We start from the raw sequence: 17,612 nt of genomic DNA on the forward strand, positions 1-17,612 counted from the left end.
TAACATGAATCCTTGTAAAAAGGTTTCAGTTTTGTTGCCAAAAAAAGGGGAAAAACCCCTACTATTATTATTACTACATTTTGGTACTGGCAAAGGAGGTCTAATGAAGATAAAAAACATGCATTTGAACAAACGCAACAATCATCCGGGAAAATTGTTCTCGGAGCGCAGCTAGAAAAAAAAAGCACAAACGTTTTAAGAGACGCAACATATCATTTACTGCAGATAGTTTCACATCAATCACTCAATCTCGGTCAACGCTCACCGCCACTATTGCCAGACATTGTGTAACAGGTAAGAGGCGTAGCCCTGCAATTCTTACCTGTGCCACTGCTGACAGATGGGGCTCCACGAGAGGGGGCTCTGGAGAGCCCCTTTGAGGCGGGCGGGGTAATTTTGACTCTTTCACGTTGGCCAGACGTCTTCGAAGAGGATTTTGTACACGATACATATATATACGTTATGAACCTGTGACCAATGCCGACTGTTACACTTCTAATAGGATACTCGTAAGCAATGCTCTTAGGCTTGACAGGAATTGAACGATGTGTTGTACCGCACATTTTCCACGAATGCTCAGACCACTTTGGTGTGTGTGCATGTTGTATACTCCCCACAGGATTATAAGATAGGCGTCGTTGTGGTCTCATAGTTCAACAATCTTTAGGATCCGACGGTGCATTCCATAACTAAAGGTTAATCCTCTGTTCATTATGATGAACGGAACATGAAAATGACTTTTTTTATGTGACTGAGCGTACCCAGCTATATTTTCACATAGCTCAGTGCCATGATACTACTACTCAGATTTATGTTCCATTAGAAGTTAAGATTACGGTTAAAAGTCACGACTTACTTGCACGCACTTTACGTCGGTAACGCTAAACACACAAACGTTAATTGTGAACGATCAAAGACAACTGTCTGACGTTGTGACTTAAAAAAGTGTTTTAACAGAAATTCAGGCAATTTAAAACAACACGTCATCACAATTTCTTGGCTGTACGTTCTGTTTGTGTGTAACCAGTTTTCTGCGGCAAGACATAAAGTCAAATTGTGTATACGCACTCAATAAAATGCATCCCACGAGAATTGTTTTTGTGGAATTTATTTTTTAAAACATGAACATTTAAGTTTGTAGTTGGCACGTTTTTAACGCGGCAATGAAAGTTGTTTAAAAGTCAAAAGCCTCTGTCTCTCTCTCTGTCTCTCTCTCTGTCTCTCTCTTCTCGTCTCCACTGTCGCTGCCCGTCGGAGCTCGGCGTCTGTGGCTCCTCTCATAGGTGGGCGTCCCCGGCCCGAATGCTCCCAGGAAGCCCTCCTGTGTGGCAGCAGAGAAACAGAACGAAAAGAGAGCCCGATCATCATCATCATCGTCATCACACAGCTGCTGCTGCTGCTGCTACTCAGCCCCGAGCTGTAAATGCTCTGCTGATACGCCTGGCATTGTCCTTGTGCTGGTCGCCTTTTGGCGTTGTTCTCTGATCTGATACTTGGTGGTGAGTCACTGGTAGAGAGACACTGGGTAGTGAGACACTGGGTAGTGAGACACTGGGTAGTGAGACACTGTGTAGTGAGACACTGGGTAGTGAGACACTGGTTAGTGAGACACTGGGTAGTGAGACACTGGGTAGTGAGACAATGGGTAGTGAAACACTGATACAGAGACACTGGGTAGTGAGACACTGGGTAGTGAGACACTGGGTAGTGAGACACTGATTCAGAGACACTGGGTAGTGAGACACTGGGTAGTGAAACATTGGGTAGTGAGACACTGATACAGAGACACTGTTTAGTGAGACACTGGGTAGTGAAACACTGGGTAGTGAGACACTGCTAGTGAGACACTGGGTAGTGAGTCACTGGTACAGAGACACTGGGTAGTGAGACACTGGGTAGTGAGACACTGTGTAGTGAGACACTGGTTAGTGAGACACTGGGTAGTGAGACACTGGGTAGTGAGACAATGGGTAGTGAAACACTGATACAGAGACACTGGGTAGTGAGACACTGGGTAGTGAGACACTGATACAGAGACACTGGGTAGTGAGACACTGGGTAGTGAAACATTGGGTAGTGAGACACTGATACAGAGACACTGGTTAGTGAGACACTGGGTAGTGAAACACTGGGTAGTGAGACACTGCTAGTGAGACACTGGGTAGTGAGTCACTGGTACAGAGACACTGGGTAGTGAGACACTGGGTAGTGAAACACTGGGTAGTGAGACACTGCTAATTAGACACTGGGCAGTGAGACACTGGGTAGTGAGACACTGGGAAGTGAGACACTGATACAGAGACACTGGGTAGTGAGACACTGGGTAGTGAGACACTGGGTAGTGAGACACTGCTAGTGAGACACTGGGTAGTGAGACACTGGGTAGTGAGACACTGCTAGTGAGACACTGGGTAGTGAGACACTGGGTAATGAGACACTGGGTAGTGAGACACTGATAGTGAGACACTGCTAGTGAGACACTGGGTAGTGAGACACTGGGTAGTGAGACACTGGGTAGTGAGACACTGGGTAGTAAGACACTGGTGAGTGAGACACTGCTAGTGAGACACTGGGTGGTGAGACACTGGGTAGTGAGACACTGGGTAGTGAGACACTGGGTAGTGAGACACTGGGAAGTGAGACACTGATACAGAGACACTGGGTAGTGAGACACTGGGTAGTGAGACACTGGGTAGTGAGACACTGCTAGTGAGACACTGGGTAGTGAGACACTGGGTAGTGAGACACTGCTAGTGAGACACTGGGTAGTGAGACACTGGGTAATGAGACACTGGGTAGTGAGACACTGATAGTGAGACACTGCTAGTGAGACACTGGGTAGTGAGACACTGGGTAGTGAGACACTGGGTAGTGAGACACTGGGTAGTAAGACACTGGTGAGTGAGACACTGCTAGTGAGACACTGGGTGGTGAGACACTGGGTAGTGAGACACTGGGTAGTGAGACACTGGGTAGTGAGACAATGGCTAGTGAGACACTGGGTAGTGAGACACTGGGTAGTGAGACACTGCTAGTGAGACACTGGGTAGTGAGACACTGGGTAGTGAGACACTGGGTAGTAAGACACTGGTGAGTGAGACACTGCTAGTGAGACACTGGGTGGTGAGACACTGGGTAGTGAGACACTGCTAGTGAGACACTGGGTGGTGAGACACTGGGGAGTGAGACACTGGGTAGTGAGACACTGGGTAGTGAGGCACTGGGTGGTGAGACACTGGGTAGTGAGACACTGGGTAGTGAGACACTGGGGAGTGAGACACTGGGTAGGAGTCTAGGCCATAGAGAAGACTGCTTCTACTGCTGTATCTGGTGTAGGCCGACCAGTTCTCAAAGACAAAGCGTGTGCACTGAGCGACTTCCGAGACACGTCGAGTAGAAGGCTTCTTATTTATTAAGAGCACACGGGGCGACACACTTCGTAACACAGCTGCACATAGACGATCCTAACACACAGCCCATCTCCGGCATACGCTGCGCCAGCTGTCCGACTAGCGTAGCGGCGGCGGCAACGGAGAGGGTGTTGCAGAACAGCCACGTGGTCGGAGACGAAGGGATCACGACGAGCAGAGACGCAGCCAGGACCCAAGACCCGCTAACAGCCCCGAACCTCTGGTTTCGGTCTCCCTTATATATGCCGGGCGTGGCCAAGCTCCACCTCTGGCCACGCCCCTTTCCAAGCTCCACCTCTGGCCACGCCCCTTTCCAGAACCTTCGGGCTGGTTCATCCCCCGCTCCTCCTGATGTCGAGGGGAAATGGGCGAGGTTTAGGACTGTGGCTCATACAGCTGCAATTGGCTGCTTTGGGTACGCGGTCCAGACCTATCCCCATAGACCCTGGCTCACAAAGTAGGTGTTCAGGCTGGCTGAGAAAAAAGCGACAGGCTTTTGTCTGCAGCATCCCACGTCAGAGAATGAGGCTTACCGCAGCCTTCGCTCGGAGGTTCGGAGAGCCGTGAGGCGCTGTAAGGACGGTCGGTTGTCGCGGGTTGCTAAGGAGATGGAGTCTGCCTCAATGGCCCATGATCACAAATCGCTCTTTAATTCCATAAAGAAGTAACCTGCAGCACCACACTTATTACTATGATTAGGGGAAAGAACGGTGATCCAATCTCCGACCCCCAGGAACGGGTTTGCAGATTTGCTGAGCATTTCTGTGAGGTCCTGGAGGAGGGGAAATCCCTCAGCCTGGAAAACATCGTGGCACAAAGTGGGGATGACCCTGCTGAGGCTGCGGTGCCTCAAAGGTGTCGAAGAAGTCACCCCCTGTGAGTGGCTGGCTGAGGTACCATCTGTTGAGGAAGTACTTAAGGCGATCCAGAGCCTAAGACCAGGAAAGGCAGCGGGCAGAGATGATCTCCCAAGCGAAATGCTGAGCGAGGGTGGCGTTTGTTGAAAAGTTTTGTCCACACAGTACACGTCTTTTGGCGTTGCTGAAACCGTTCGTTGCCCGTCCCGCGCTCATGTTGCTGCTGTGATAGGTTATTGTCTTTTATAAATTTGAATGGCGATCCTTTATTTATTTATATATGCATCTACGTAGTTGGTTTACGTCATGTTATTAGAAATGGCAGTACGGGGATTCAACCGCTAGGTGGCAACTGCAGCATTGCTTTGATGATCCGGAGTAAGAGAGAGAGAGACGCCTATTAGCATTGGACACGGAGTAGACGACAGAGGTAGCTCAAATGACAGAGGACAATTATTTACTCATTCAGTTTCTCAACGGGGATAGCTACCCCCCCCCCCAAACCATCAACAAAAGCAGTGGCCATTTATCCCCGCGGCTGAATCATTTTGGTGGCGCACGCCAGCTTTACCACGTTCGCCGCTTGTTGCAGAAATTCACCGTTCAAATCCGGCACTCACCCTGCTCACGGCTGCCGTTGCATTAACCGTAAACATACGCGCCTTCCACTTGACAGTCGGATGTTAAAGACCTCACAACGTCTGTCGCAAGATCACGCCATTGTGTGCTGCTGTCACGGTCCCGATTTGCCAAATAAAAAAAATGACCCGCAGATTGTAATAGACAGCACTCGTAGAAGACCCCTATGGCTGAAGTATGGCAGGGGCCTCCTGAAAGAGTCATGATACTCATTGAGGTTGTCCTTGATAAACAAGCGAACACCTGGAATTACACGCAATTTGGATGACTCTCAGCGGCGAATAATATCTGAACTGGTCCTAGGTCCACACTACTTCACAACCCACACTGATCAGCATGGTGAAGTATGGTCAAACAACCTAAATGACCCAACATGGTGTAATCAGACCATTATTCAGCAGTATTTTCACGAAAGGGCTGGTGGGAAAGCATGGTCCAACAATTCCCATGACCAATACTGTTGGGGAATCCTTCATCCAGCGGCGGATTGACAAAGTGCCGCATAAATCTTTACTGGCGTGCTGCATCAGCAACCGTGATAAGCAGTGCATATGAAGAAAGAAACACCTTGATTAAAAAAAAAAATCTTTAACTTAATTTTTTGCCCAGCTGTCCTTTGTTGACGACGTTTAATGGCGCCGATGCATGTATAATCCATTAACAAGCAAGCAGAGTTGGTGGATAACACAGGCATTGAGATGCCATGCTGCGCAGCCGCCCACCCACCTCCAAGGCAACTGAATGCTGTGTGATCTGTAGCAGACAGTACAGTTCAGCAGTTTTCAAATAATTAAATCGTGGACATTTGTCAATCCACTGCTAGACAGATGGATGCGTCTGTGCCATGTTGGTCACGATGGTTGTATGACCATACTTCGAGGTGGCGAGATGTTAACTACCTCGCCTGGTATATAGGAGGTCGTGGGTTAGATCCCGACCCTTACACGTGTATATTTGGAGTTTTAATTTCTCTCTCATCGTGGTCGCATGGATTTTTCTCCGGGGCCTCCGGTTTTTCCCTCTCCACATTTAGAATCAACGTGCGTTTATAGAGTATTTGGCTGCTATAAATTTCCCCATGATGAGCCACTTCGTTGAGCTATCATTTGTGATAGCCAGATCGTTCATAAAAAAGAGCTATATAGCTCTGGGCCTTACCTGGTAAAATATATATTTTTAATTTAGTTTATATGGTGGAAGCCAGGGACTAGTTCAGATATAGCTCCTCACTGTGATGTTAGCCGTGGCTGGGAGTTGAACTCGGGTTCAATCGTATGGTGTGCTGACCACTATGTATTTTATAGCTTTATTTTGGTGATTTCTAAAACAGATGGTTAAGCCATGTTTCTTGCGGAAGTGCGGAGTTGGCCTGATAACTTGAATCTAACTTGTCTTATGGTTGTTATTGTTTGTCTTGCATCACACTGGGATTTTTGCACAGAGCGTTGTAATACGGTGTTTTTTTCTGTAAGATTTGCTGGTTTATCCAGGATGTTTCTGTTGCGCGTCGTCGTCGCTTTAAGATGTTTCTCTGTTCATACTTTGTTGCGGTTGCACCCGACTCAAGAGCCGCATGGCTCACAGGGCTACACCTAATGAATGAAACTTGAAAACTTGAAACTGCCCTACATGACATCATAACAACAGTCTGGACCACTGGACGGGTTCCGCAGGATTGGAAGGATGCCCTGGTGGTCTCCCTCTTTAAAAAGGGGGACCGCACAGACTGTAACAACTACAGGGGCATCTCACTCCTTAGTGTGCTGGTAAAGGTCCTGGGAAGGATTATTTAACATCGCCTTACCAGGCATGCTGAGGAGAGGCTTGCGGAGCCCCAATGCGGTTTCAGGAAAGAGCGGTCCTGCACAGATGCCATGTGATCTGTCCGTCTGCTACAGCAGAGGTGTAGGGAATTCCAACAAGACCTACACATGTCTGCTTTATTTACCTGGTCAAGGCCTATGATACCATCAGTAGACCTGGGCTCTGGGTTGTTCTTCGTGCTTTCGGAGTCCCTGACCTGCTGCTCACGATCATGAAGGACCTTCATGATGGTGAGCAGGCCTGGGTAAAACTACATGGCCGGGAGTCGCAGCCATTCCCTGTACACCTTGGGGTGCGACAGGAATGTCCTCTGGCTCCCACATTATTTAATATCTATTTTGACCACGTAGTTTGTGAAGCCTTTTCATCTGGTACAGATACAATGGGAGGCTGATTGATGCCCGGGTGCAGTCAAGGGATGGCTCCCTATTTCTCAAACATGTTATTGGTGGTGGTGTTGGCGGTGGTGGTGTTGGCGGTGGTGGTGTTGGCGGTGTTGGTGGTGGTGGCGACGTTAGTGGTGTTAGTGGTGGCGACGGTAGTGGTGTTGGTGGTGGCGGTGGCGACGGTAGTGGTGTTGGTGGTGTTAGTGGTGGCGACGGTAGTGGTGTTGGTGGTGGCAATGGCGACGGTAGTGGTGTTGGCGGTGGTGACGGTAGTGGTGTTAGTGGTGGCGACGGTAGTGGTGTTGGTGGTGGCGGTGGTGACGGTAGTGGTGTTAGTGGTGTTGGTGGTGGCGACGGTAGTGGTGTTGGTGTTGGCGGTGGCGACGGTAGTGGTGTTAGTGGTTAGTGATGGCGATGGTAGTGGTGTTAGTGGTGGCGACGGTAGTGGTGTTAGTGGTGGCGACGGTAGTGGTGTTGGTGGTGTTAGTGGTGGCGACGGTAGTGGTGTTTGCGGTGGTGACGGTAGTGGTGTTAGTGGTGGCGACGGTAGTGGTGTTGGTGTTGGCGGTGTGTAACCCCTCACCCAGCCTCCCTGCTCCATGAGCCACGGCTTGCGTGTGATCAACAGCACAGCGGCCACCGCGTCCGTCAAGGGCCACGACTTCTCCAAGTCGCCCAGACGACCGGAGGCCCTCAAGCTCTTCACGAGCAGAGCGCAAAACACCACCATGGACAGGACGCCTTCCCAGTTCATGGGCCCGCCGGCGAGAACCTTCCAGGCCATGGTCACGACCAGCCGGAGCGGCTCCGCCTCCCTCGCCAGCTCCTCCGTGCGGCTCGCCAAGTCCGGGATGGAGGCTTCAAGCTGAGCGAGCAAGATGTCCCCTTGGGTGTCGAGCACCTCCTGCAGCTGCTCCACACGCTGCCGGACGAGCCGCTGGGAAGCCTGGAGCTCCGACTGCAACTCCTGCGCCTGCCGCCGCAGTTGCTGCACCTGCCGCCACAGTTCCTGCCAGTTCTTGAACTGCCGCAGCTGCTCAAACTGCTCGTGCTGCGTCAGCTGCAGCTGCTTGAACCGATGCATTAGCTGTAAGTCCTGGAGCCGATACTGCTCCTGCACCTCCTGGAGCTGCTGCTCCTGCACCCCCTGGAGCTGCTGCCGCTCCTGCTGGAGCCGCCGCACGAGCTGCTGTTGCTGCTGCACCTGCTCAAGCTGCTCCTGCACCTCCTGCACATGCTGGAGCTGCTGCTGCTGGAGATTCTCCGCCCGCTGCTGCTGTTGCTGCTGCGCCAGCTGGAGTTGTCGCTGCACCTTCGGGAGCTGCTCCTGCAACTGCTGAAGCTGCTGCTGGTGGTGCTGCTGCAGTCCCTGCTGCACAGGCTGCTGCTGCAGTCCCTGCTGCACAGGCTGCTGGTGCTGCTGTCCCTGCTGCACGGGCTACTGGTGCTGCTGGTGCTGTCCCTGCTGCACGGGCTGCTGCTGCTGCAGTCCCTGCTGCACAGGCTGCTGGTGCTGCAGTCCCTGTTGCTGGTGCCGCTGCTGCTGTCCCTGCTGCACAGGCTGCTGGTGCTGCTGCTTGTGGAGCTGCCGCCGCTGCTCCGCCTGTTCTGTCAGGTGAGCCACGTAGCCGGAGATTAGATCGGAGGTTACGACGGTCAGCAGCTGCATCGCTTCATCCTCCTCCTCCTCGCCGCCGCAGCCGCCGACCCTCGCCTGAATCCCACCTGCAGAATGCGACGCGGCATGGGCAGAGGCCGCAGGCTGCATGGCGGTGTAGGCCTCAGTGGCGGGCGTTGACGTCGTTGTTGCTGATTCTGCTGCTGCGGGGTCGTTGATGTCGCGAGGCAACTGAGAAGGTGGAGGAGGGGGACGAGGTGGAGGTAGAGGAGGCAGAGGAGGTGGCGACTTCGTGCCTCGCTGGGAGCTGTTTGTCTTCTCCCTCCATTCACATTTGGTTCTCGGTGATGGCGTAGGATCGATCCGTGGATCTATTCGGTATCGAGGGAAATCGATTCCTCCACGCGATAACGTTCGAATCGACTTCGATTGCAATCCGTCGGTCGATTTTGACCTCGATTCACGATCCGCACGCGAGGGGGCGGGGCCAAGTGGGTCGACGTACAGTGCAAAATCAGTTCTGAGACAGAGATCCATAGACTACTCATAGAGACCCATAGACTACTCATAGAGACCCATAGACTACTCATAGAGACCCATAGACTACTCATAGAGACCCTTAGAGTACTCATAGAGACCCATAGACTACTCATAGAGACCCATAGAGTCACTGCACAGAGACCCATAGACTACTGATGGAGACCCATATACTACTGATAGAGACCCATAGAGTCACTGCATAGAGACCCATAGACTACTGATAGAGACCCATAGACTACTCATAGAGACCCATATACTACTGATAGAGACCCATAGACTACTGATAGAGACCCATAGAGTCACCGCACAGAGACCCATAGACTACTGATAGAAACTCATAGAGTACAGATAGAGATCCATAGACTACTGATAAAGACCCATAGAGTACTGATAGAGACCCATAGAGTACTGGTAGAGACCCATAGAGTCACTACACAGAGACCCATAGACTACTGATAGAGACCCATAGACTACTGATAGAATCAGAATCAGAAAGGGTTTTATTCGCCATGAAAGTTCACACCGACACGGAATTTACTTTGGCAGGATGGTGCATACATTCAACATATAGGAATCTAAAATCTTCAAAAAGTTTTAAACAAGTGTTACTATAATAAGGGTTAAAAGTCTAACACCAAGGGGCTGAAGTATATAAAATTGAATAAATATCGAATATAAAATAGCTTTAAGATATAATTTAAAAAATACAAATAGGTTAACATAGTTAATATCGGCAAGGTGTCATTATGTAGATAAAATGTTAATATCAGTGTTAGCCCTTGGCCTTGTTTAACAGGCCTGCAGCAGATGGGAAGAAACTGTTTTTATGGCGTGAGGTTTTGGTCCTGATGGACCGAAGCCTTCTGCCGGAGGGGAGTAGCTGAAACAGAGAGTGTCCAGGGTGGGAGAAATCGGCCATAATCTTCCTCGCTTGCCTCATGGACCTTGTCGTGTGCAGGTCCTCGAGGGTTGGTAGATTGCAGGCAATTACCTTCTCAGCAGTGTGGATGATACGCTGCAGTCTGCTCTTGTCCTTGGCAGTGGCAGCAGCGCACCAGACGGTTATGGAGGAGGTGAGGATGGATTCAATGATCGCTGTATAGAATTACACCATCATTGTCTTTGGCAGGTTGAATTTCTTCAGCTGCCGTAGAAAGTACATCCTCTGTGCAGTCTGCTTAACAGCGGATGTCAAACAAGCCACTGTGTCACTCACAACGCACATTGCATGTTGGTGTCACGGTCAAAATTGTGGCAATTCCAGTAACACTATCCAGAAACTCCACAAGGGAGATGAAGCGTCAATGATCGCCCCCTACCGACAGACTCATGTCCACGTGCAGGCTGGTGCAGGGCCACCTTGTGCCACACAGGGGCAGCTGCCACTAGGGGGCGCCCTTCCATTGTTTGAGATGAGGTTCGATACGAAACACCGAGTTGCTGAGGCAATTAGGCAAGCGACTTATGAGTGCAAATATGTTGTTTATAACGTAGTGAATGCTTGGGAGCTTGTCTCTCTCTCCTGCTCACAGATTTACCCAGCCCACAGCTCCACAGATACCAGCCGCTCCTCCTGGGCAGGTTCGGTTACATACGGTGCAAAATAAGTTCCAGATACACACAGAGACTCACACAGAGACCCATAGATTATCACGGTTGGCTAGGTATGGTGCGAAAGAAGTTATATACACACACAGAGACCCATGGATTAACACGGTTGGCTACGTACGGTGCGAAAGTTACAGATAAACAAGTTTGAGTCGCGGAAGTTGACCGGGCGCGTGTTGCTACTGACAGTCGTTGAATACGGTTGGATAGACGCTGATAGAGAGACACACACACAGACAAGACAGGCGGACAGACACAGACAAGAGGAACACAGAGACGACAGAGAGACACAGGCAGAAAGAAACACAGAGGCAAACAGATGACACAGACGGACAGAGACAGAGAGATGTTGAATCGAACACACTGAACTTGCTCCATTGAGATTCCTCGATCTTCGCAATACCCGGAAGTCATTCTTATTTTTATTGATTTAATTGCGTGTGTGTACGTGCAGGCAATGTGGGATATCGATGTACACAGATATGAACAAGATCAGCAGACAAGACGTCTTTAATTTAATCGGTCTCTCCACGAAACAAAGGAATGTTGAACACGAAATATAAATCCCACGGCCTTCGTGCGAGTCCATAATTACTGCAGCATTGCGTGCAAGCCAACTGTGGACCGGTTTTGGTGGACACTGTGTGTGTACACTGTGTGTGTACACTGTGTGTGTGTACACTATGTGTGTGTGTACACTGTGTGTGCAAGCCAACTGTGGACCGGTTTTGGTGGACAATGTCTCAACAGCAGTGGGGCTTGCTTCAAGCCATGGTTGTGAACATTCAGACGTTAATCAGCAAGGGGCATTTATAGTCCAAGTTTGACAAAATCTACGTCAACACGTAAGACAAAATTAGAATTCGTGTTGTAGAGAATGTATCTCCTCTACGTGTAACTTTAAGGTGGTATGCCTTGTAACTGATGAATGATCCGAGTGTGCTTCCTATGTCAAAGACAATGAGTTGCTCCAGATGCTTCCTGAAACACAAAAGTACCCTTTGACCTGTATCACAAGAACAACGGGTCTCACCTGAGTTATCTGTACAGGTTACTTCCAAAAACACACACACTTTGTCCTAACATCACTTATTCAATGTTTGACCCTTATAAAAAATAAAGTGATGCATGTACACACAAAATCAGACAAGTGTTCATTCTAAATTTCGATTTAAAGCTTTCGTGACTGCAAGGATTCATCTTAAGTCACGTAGAATGAGAACAATATAAGAAATTAATAAAATAACACAATAAAGCAATTTCTATGACCAGTCTATTTCTATGATCAGTCACAAGCTAATCACTCAGCTATTTCAATGCTAAATTCTCCTGTTTTATATGTAAACCCCTTTGTCAAGGTGCCTCACCTCTCTAAACCAGCTTAAAAGACGCTACGAATCTTAACGTTCATTGAAGCTCTGTCGTCCCGACAGGTTTGTTCCTTTCACCTGAAGGCCACTTGTGTTGTGGCCGAAACGTCGTGAGAATTTTATTGTGTTATTTTATTATTTTATTCTCATTCTACGTGACTTTACCGAAAGAACCAAAGAAGATGTTCATTCTAAATTATTGACTGGAATTTTAACAAAATTTAATTACTGCAGTGAAATCTACTGCATCAGATAACATCTGATTAAAAAGCTATTTAAAAAAAATATGCACCATCTGCTTAACAGTGGATGTAAAACATACTATTGTGTCATTCAAAACGAGTAGGCGCTTGCATGCTGGCGAATTCTAACCATTAGCGACAAATTACACAACTGAGATGAAACATCAATCATCGCCCCCTACTGACAGCCTCTTGTTCACATACTCTTTGGTTCTTTCAGTAAAGTCAAGTAGGTAGAAAAAATAATAATAGATCACGACGTTTCGATCGTAACACAAGCGGTCGTCCTCAGGCGGAAAAAAAACAAAGTAAATGCAGGCCGGTGCAGGGCCACCACCCTGTGCCACACAGGGGCAGCTGCTACTTGGGGATGCTCTTCGAGTGTTTCAGACGAGGTACAAAACTCCGAGTTGCCGAGGCGATTAAGCAAGCACCAAGTAAATGCAATTATTATGATAACATAGTGAATGCTTGGGGGCTTCTTGGCTCTCGCTCCTGGCTAGAGATCTCCCCAACCCACAGGTCCACAAAGACTGGCCGCTCGCCCTTACTCTGCAGGTTGAACCTAAGAACTGAGTGTTCAACTTCACATTCTTGTCATTAAAGGCCTGTGACAAAGGTGCATCCATTGTAGCGACATTGTCTCAAGCTTACACATCTACCGGGTCTCCACTTGACTTTGAATTGTCTCGGAAGAAGTCCACCCACACCTCCACTTCCACAAACTGCTGGGAGTTGCCTCGCTCTGCCTCACAGTCAGAATTCTCCTCCTGCTTCACGTTGTCTCCATTGATGTGAAGGTCCCATTTTGGAGTTGAATCTTCATCTTCACATTTCACTTTCACTTCTTCGCTCTTCACCATCACTTCTTCCCTCTTCACCATCACCTCTTCATATTTCACCTCGATACCTTTAAAAGTGTCCAAGCTGGGATTTTCGTCCGGTTCTTGTTTCATGAGGGATGGGCTTATTGTGGCACTTTGACTTTCACAAGCTGATTTCAGACTCCACTCCTTGCAGATCTTCTGATGCTTCCGTGTTCTCTGGTGTACTTGAAGATTTTATGAATGTGCAAACGCCTTCCCGCAGAGTGCACCTGAAGGGTTTCTCTCCCGTGTGTGTTCTCTGGTGTACTTTAAGATGTGGTGACTGTGAAAACGCTTTCCCGCACAGAGTGCACCTGAAGGGTTTCTCTCCCGTGTGTGTTCTTTGGTGTACTTGAAGACGTGATGACTGTACAAACATCATCCCACACACACTGCACTTGAAGGGTTTCTCTCCCGTGTGTGTTCTCTGGTGTACTTTAAGATGTGGTGACTGTGAAAACGCTTTCCCGCACAGAGTGCACCTGAAGGGTTTCTCTCCCGTGTGTTCTTTGGTGTACTTTAAGACGTGATGACTGTGCAAACATCATCCCACACACACTGCACTTGAAGGGTTTCTCTCCCGTGTGTGTTCTCTCGTGTACTTCAAGATTTGATGACTGTGCAAACATCATCCCGCACAAAATGCACCTGAAGGGTTTCTCTCCAGTGTGTGTTCTCTGGTGTTTTTTAAAAACAGATGACAGTGAAAATGCCTTCCCACACACAGTGCACTTGAATGGTTTCTCTCCTGTGTGTGTTCTCTGGTGTTCTTTAAGAACAGATGACTGTGAAAATGCCTTCCCACACACAGTGCACTTGAAGGGTTTCTCTCCCGTGTGTGTTCTCTGGTGTCTTTGCAGATTTGATGAATGTGCAAACGCCTTCCCACACATCGTGCACCTGAAGGGTTTCACTCCCGTGTGTGTTCTCTGGTGTGTTAGAAGAGCAGATGAATGTGCAAACGCTTTCCCACACACAGTGCACTTGAAGGATTTCTCTCCCGTGTGTGTTCTCTGGTGTATTACAAGAGCAGATGAATGTGGAAACGCCTTCCCACACACACTGCATTTGAAGGGTTTCTCTCCCGTGTGTGTTCTCTGGTGTGTTACAAGAGCAGATGAACGTGCAAACGCCTTCCCACACACAGTGCACTTGAAGGTTTTCTCTCCCGTGTGTGTTCTCTGGTGTATTACAAGAGCAGATGAATGTGGAAACGCCTTCCCACACACACTGCACTTGAAGGGTTTCTCTCCCGTGTGTGTTCTCTGGTGTGTTACAAGAGCAGATGAACGTGCAAACGCCTTCCCACACACAGTGCACTTGAAGGGTTTCTCTCCTGTGTGAGTTCTCTGGAGGGTTTGAACAACTGATGGCCATGCAAATGCCTTCCCAGGCACAGTGCACTTAAAGGGTTTCTCTCCTGTGTGTGTTCTCTGGTGTACTTGAAGATGTGGGGACTGTGAAAATGCCTTCCCACACACAGTGCACTTGAAGGGTTTCACTCCTGTGTGTGTTCTCTGGTGTGTTACAAGAGCGGATGAACGTGCAAACGCCTTCCCACACACACTGCACTTGAAGGGTTTCTCTCCTGTGTGTGTTCTCTGGTGTTCTTTAAGAACAGATGACTGTGAAAATGCCTTCCCACACACAGTGCACTTGAAGGGTTTCTCTCCCGTGTGTGTTCTCTGGTGTATTTTAAGAGCAAATGACTGTGCAAATGCCTTGTTACACACAGTGCACTTGAAGGGTTTCTCTCCCGTGTGTGTTCTCTGGTGTCTTTGCAGCTGTGATGAATGTGCAAACGCCTTCCCGCACATCGTGCACCTGAAGGGTTTCTCTCCTGTGTGAGTTCTCTGGTGCCGTGTCAAATTTCCAGTCCGATCCGTGCTGTATGCACGCTGGTCGCATTGTTGACTTGTCATACCGCGCTGCGCTGACTGCCTTTGCTCCATCAGACCAGCGTCAGCTGCAGACAGAAAAAAATAATATCCACACCATCTACACGTCAGTATCGAGGCACAGAAGAATGCATATATACACAGTAACACGTGACTTACACGTCTATACTTATTCATATATTCATGATGCAGTGAAAACGTTTCCCAAATTCATCACAGGGCTGTTGTGGCACACAATGAGAGGGCAAATGGTTATAAACATGCCTGGAAGCCCTCGTATCTTCAAAATGAATGTTCACCCAAAACTCCCGAGTACACAATTTCAGCTGTCTGGCTACAAAAGGAATATATACGAGAGCTAAATTCAGCTGACATAGCAAAGGGTGTTGAAAACAATACTATTTGTGTTAGGCAGAAATTCATAAATTAATGTTCAATCGCAACTTTGAGGTGTGAATCCAGGCTCAGATGTCCTTGAATGCTGGGATGAACAGTTCCGATTTCAGCTGCATGTGCGTGCTGTGTTAACTTCCTGTTTCCATTATTATAAAGAGTTCCAGAGGAAAACAAAAGTAAACTATTGTTACGCTACAACCTCCGTGTTCAACAGAGTTAATAGACGTTACTGCAAACACAAACTGTACACTGTCACTGGGTAAACAGGCGGTGGCGTGTCTAGAATCACGCCTGGCCACCTTCATCTGCTTGGCATGAATGCTTCCTCACTCCACCAAGTAATTAATTGAGGATCAACGAACATATCCGAGGCTAACTGGAGTTGAGATGTTAACTACCTCACCTGGTATACAGGACGTCGTGGGTTCGATCCCGACCCTGACGCCTGCTGTATATTTGGAGTTTGCGCGTCTCTCCGTATAGCGTCTTTGACCGATAGACATTGACACACGTATTCTTGTTGATTTCGGTAAAGTTACGTAGATAGAAAATAACAATAACAGATAATACAATTACATTAAATAAAAACCACTTGTGTTGCGATCAAAACGACATGAGTTTTTTTGCTTTATTTACAATTATTTGTTTATTTTTATTGTTATTTTCATTTAATTTTCTATCTACGTGACTTTACCGAAAGAACCAAGAATATTAATTCATGTAGTCACCAAAGTTTTAAGTCAAAACATTCACACACGTTGACAAAGCCTCACCTTGTGTTGTTGTGGGCAGGTCGCTTCTGATAACAAGAGCGGTATAGCAGCTCAAGCGGGCTTGGCCTGCTAAGAAAAGTACGAAAATAAAAACTGCGTGAATATTTACAATAAAACAAAGTTACAAAGTGGCGAGCCGGGTGAAGACAAATTAAACTTAAGCGAGATAATTAAAGTGAATGCAATCAGGCGAGGGCAGGAGGCAAGGCCCCGCGTGGCTAGGCCCCGCGTTGTAAAGTTCCAACCTGGACATCGATTCCCATGCTCGCTGCTACTCAACTGACATCCCTACGAGAGAGAGAGCGAGGCTCTACCTTGGTAAACAACAACAACAACCACCACCACCACCACAACAACCACCACCACGATGAGAATTTATCACCTCGGATTTCAGTGCAGGAAGCGATAACTTCCTGTTTACCTCGTGACGTCACGCGGCAGCAGGTACCGTGACGTCACTTCCGGAGTACGAGTCACGCTCCTCCCACAATGAGCTGCTCCGTAAATAAATTATATAATTAATAAATTGTGCTAATGTGACCCGTCTCATATGTCGTGGGTGCTGAACCCGTCGCAATAAGCTCGTGACGGCTTTAACGAAGACATTATGTTAATGAGTTGCCGTCACTGGGCGTAGCTTTGCCGAAATAAGGATTGCTACTGGAACGCAATCAGCAGTGACCCAAGCTGAGGTAACGTCACGCTCAAGAGCGCGGTGGAATACCTTGGTGACATTACGTCACTAGCGAGGTACACCGCCCCCTGGCGTTTCACGCCGATGAAGTAATGCTGAGTGGTGACGTCACAGAGCAGGGATTGGAGTTTAAGTTGATTTAGATTCATTTTCTATTGCTCCCTCCCTTGGGTGCGTGGGCTCAGCTACAACAACAATGTGGACATTATTGTGTATACACTGTGTGTGTATACACTGTGTGTGTATACTGTGTGTGTACACTGTGTGTGTGCACTGTGTGTGTGTGTACACAATGTGTGTGTGTACACAGTGTGTGTGTACACTGTGTGTACACTGTGTGTGTGTACACTGTGTGTGTACACTGTGTGTACACTGTGTGTGTGTGTACACTGTGCGTGTACTCTGTGTGTGTGTGTACACTGTGTGTGTGTGTACACTGTGTGTGTACAATGTGTGTGTACAATGTGTGTGTGTACACTGTATGTGTGTGT

General features: G+C 48.4%; 2 protein-coding genes across 2 annotated transcripts; both read right to left on the reverse strand.

Moving 5' to 3' along the window:
- Positions 1 to 1,092: 1,092 nt before the first annotated feature.
- On the reverse strand, positions 1,093 to 8,890 carry LOC142910227 (uncharacterized). Its single transcript, XM_076059932.1, has 2 exons — positions 7,700 to 8,890; positions 1,093 to 1,321 (listed from the first exon to the last, which is right to left on the reverse strand). Exons 1-2 carry the CDS (start codon positions 8,198 to 8,200, stop codon positions 1,175 to 1,177), a joined length of 648 nt encoding a protein of 215 aa, XP_075916047.1. The 5' UTR covers positions 8,201 to 8,890; the 3' UTR covers positions 1,093 to 1,174.
- A 4,617-nt stretch (positions 8,891 to 13,507) lies between these two features.
- LOC142910281 (uncharacterized) lies at positions 13,508 to 15,322 on the reverse strand. Its single transcript, XM_076059977.1, has one exon. It carries the CDS (start codon positions 15,310 to 15,312, stop codon positions 13,798 to 13,800), a length of 1,515 nt encoding a protein of 504 aa, XP_075916092.1. The 5' UTR covers positions 15,313 to 15,322; the 3' UTR covers positions 13,508 to 13,797.
- Between the last annotated feature and the right edge of the window lie 2,290 nt (positions 15,323 to 17,612).

This window comes from Petromyzon marinus, unplaced genomic scaffold (genome assembly GCF_048934315.1).
Source record: "Petromyzon marinus isolate PM22_M1 ecotype Great Lakes invasive population unplaced genomic scaffold, UKy_Petmar_22M1.pri1.0 PM_G_Scaffold_14, whole genome shotgun sequence".
Classification (NCBI taxonomy): Eukaryota; Metazoa; Chordata; class Hyperoartia; order Petromyzontiformes; family Petromyzontidae; genus Petromyzon; species Petromyzon marinus.

Excerpts from the sequence above, each read along its gene's own strand:
- LOC142910227 (XM_076059932.1), bottom strand. The coding sequence starts at position 8,200 with ATGCATCGGTTCAAGCAGCTGCAGCTGACGCAGCACGAGCAGTTTGAG. Across the intron at positions 1,322-7,699 it reads TCATGGAGCAGGGAGGCTGG|GAGGGCTTCCTGGGAGCATT; the intron begins GTGAGGGGTTAC and ends GCTGCCACACAG.
- LOC142910281 (XM_076059977.1), bottom strand. The coding sequence starts at position 15,312 with ATGGAGCAAAGGCAGTCAGCGCAGCGCGGTATGACAAGTCAACAATGC.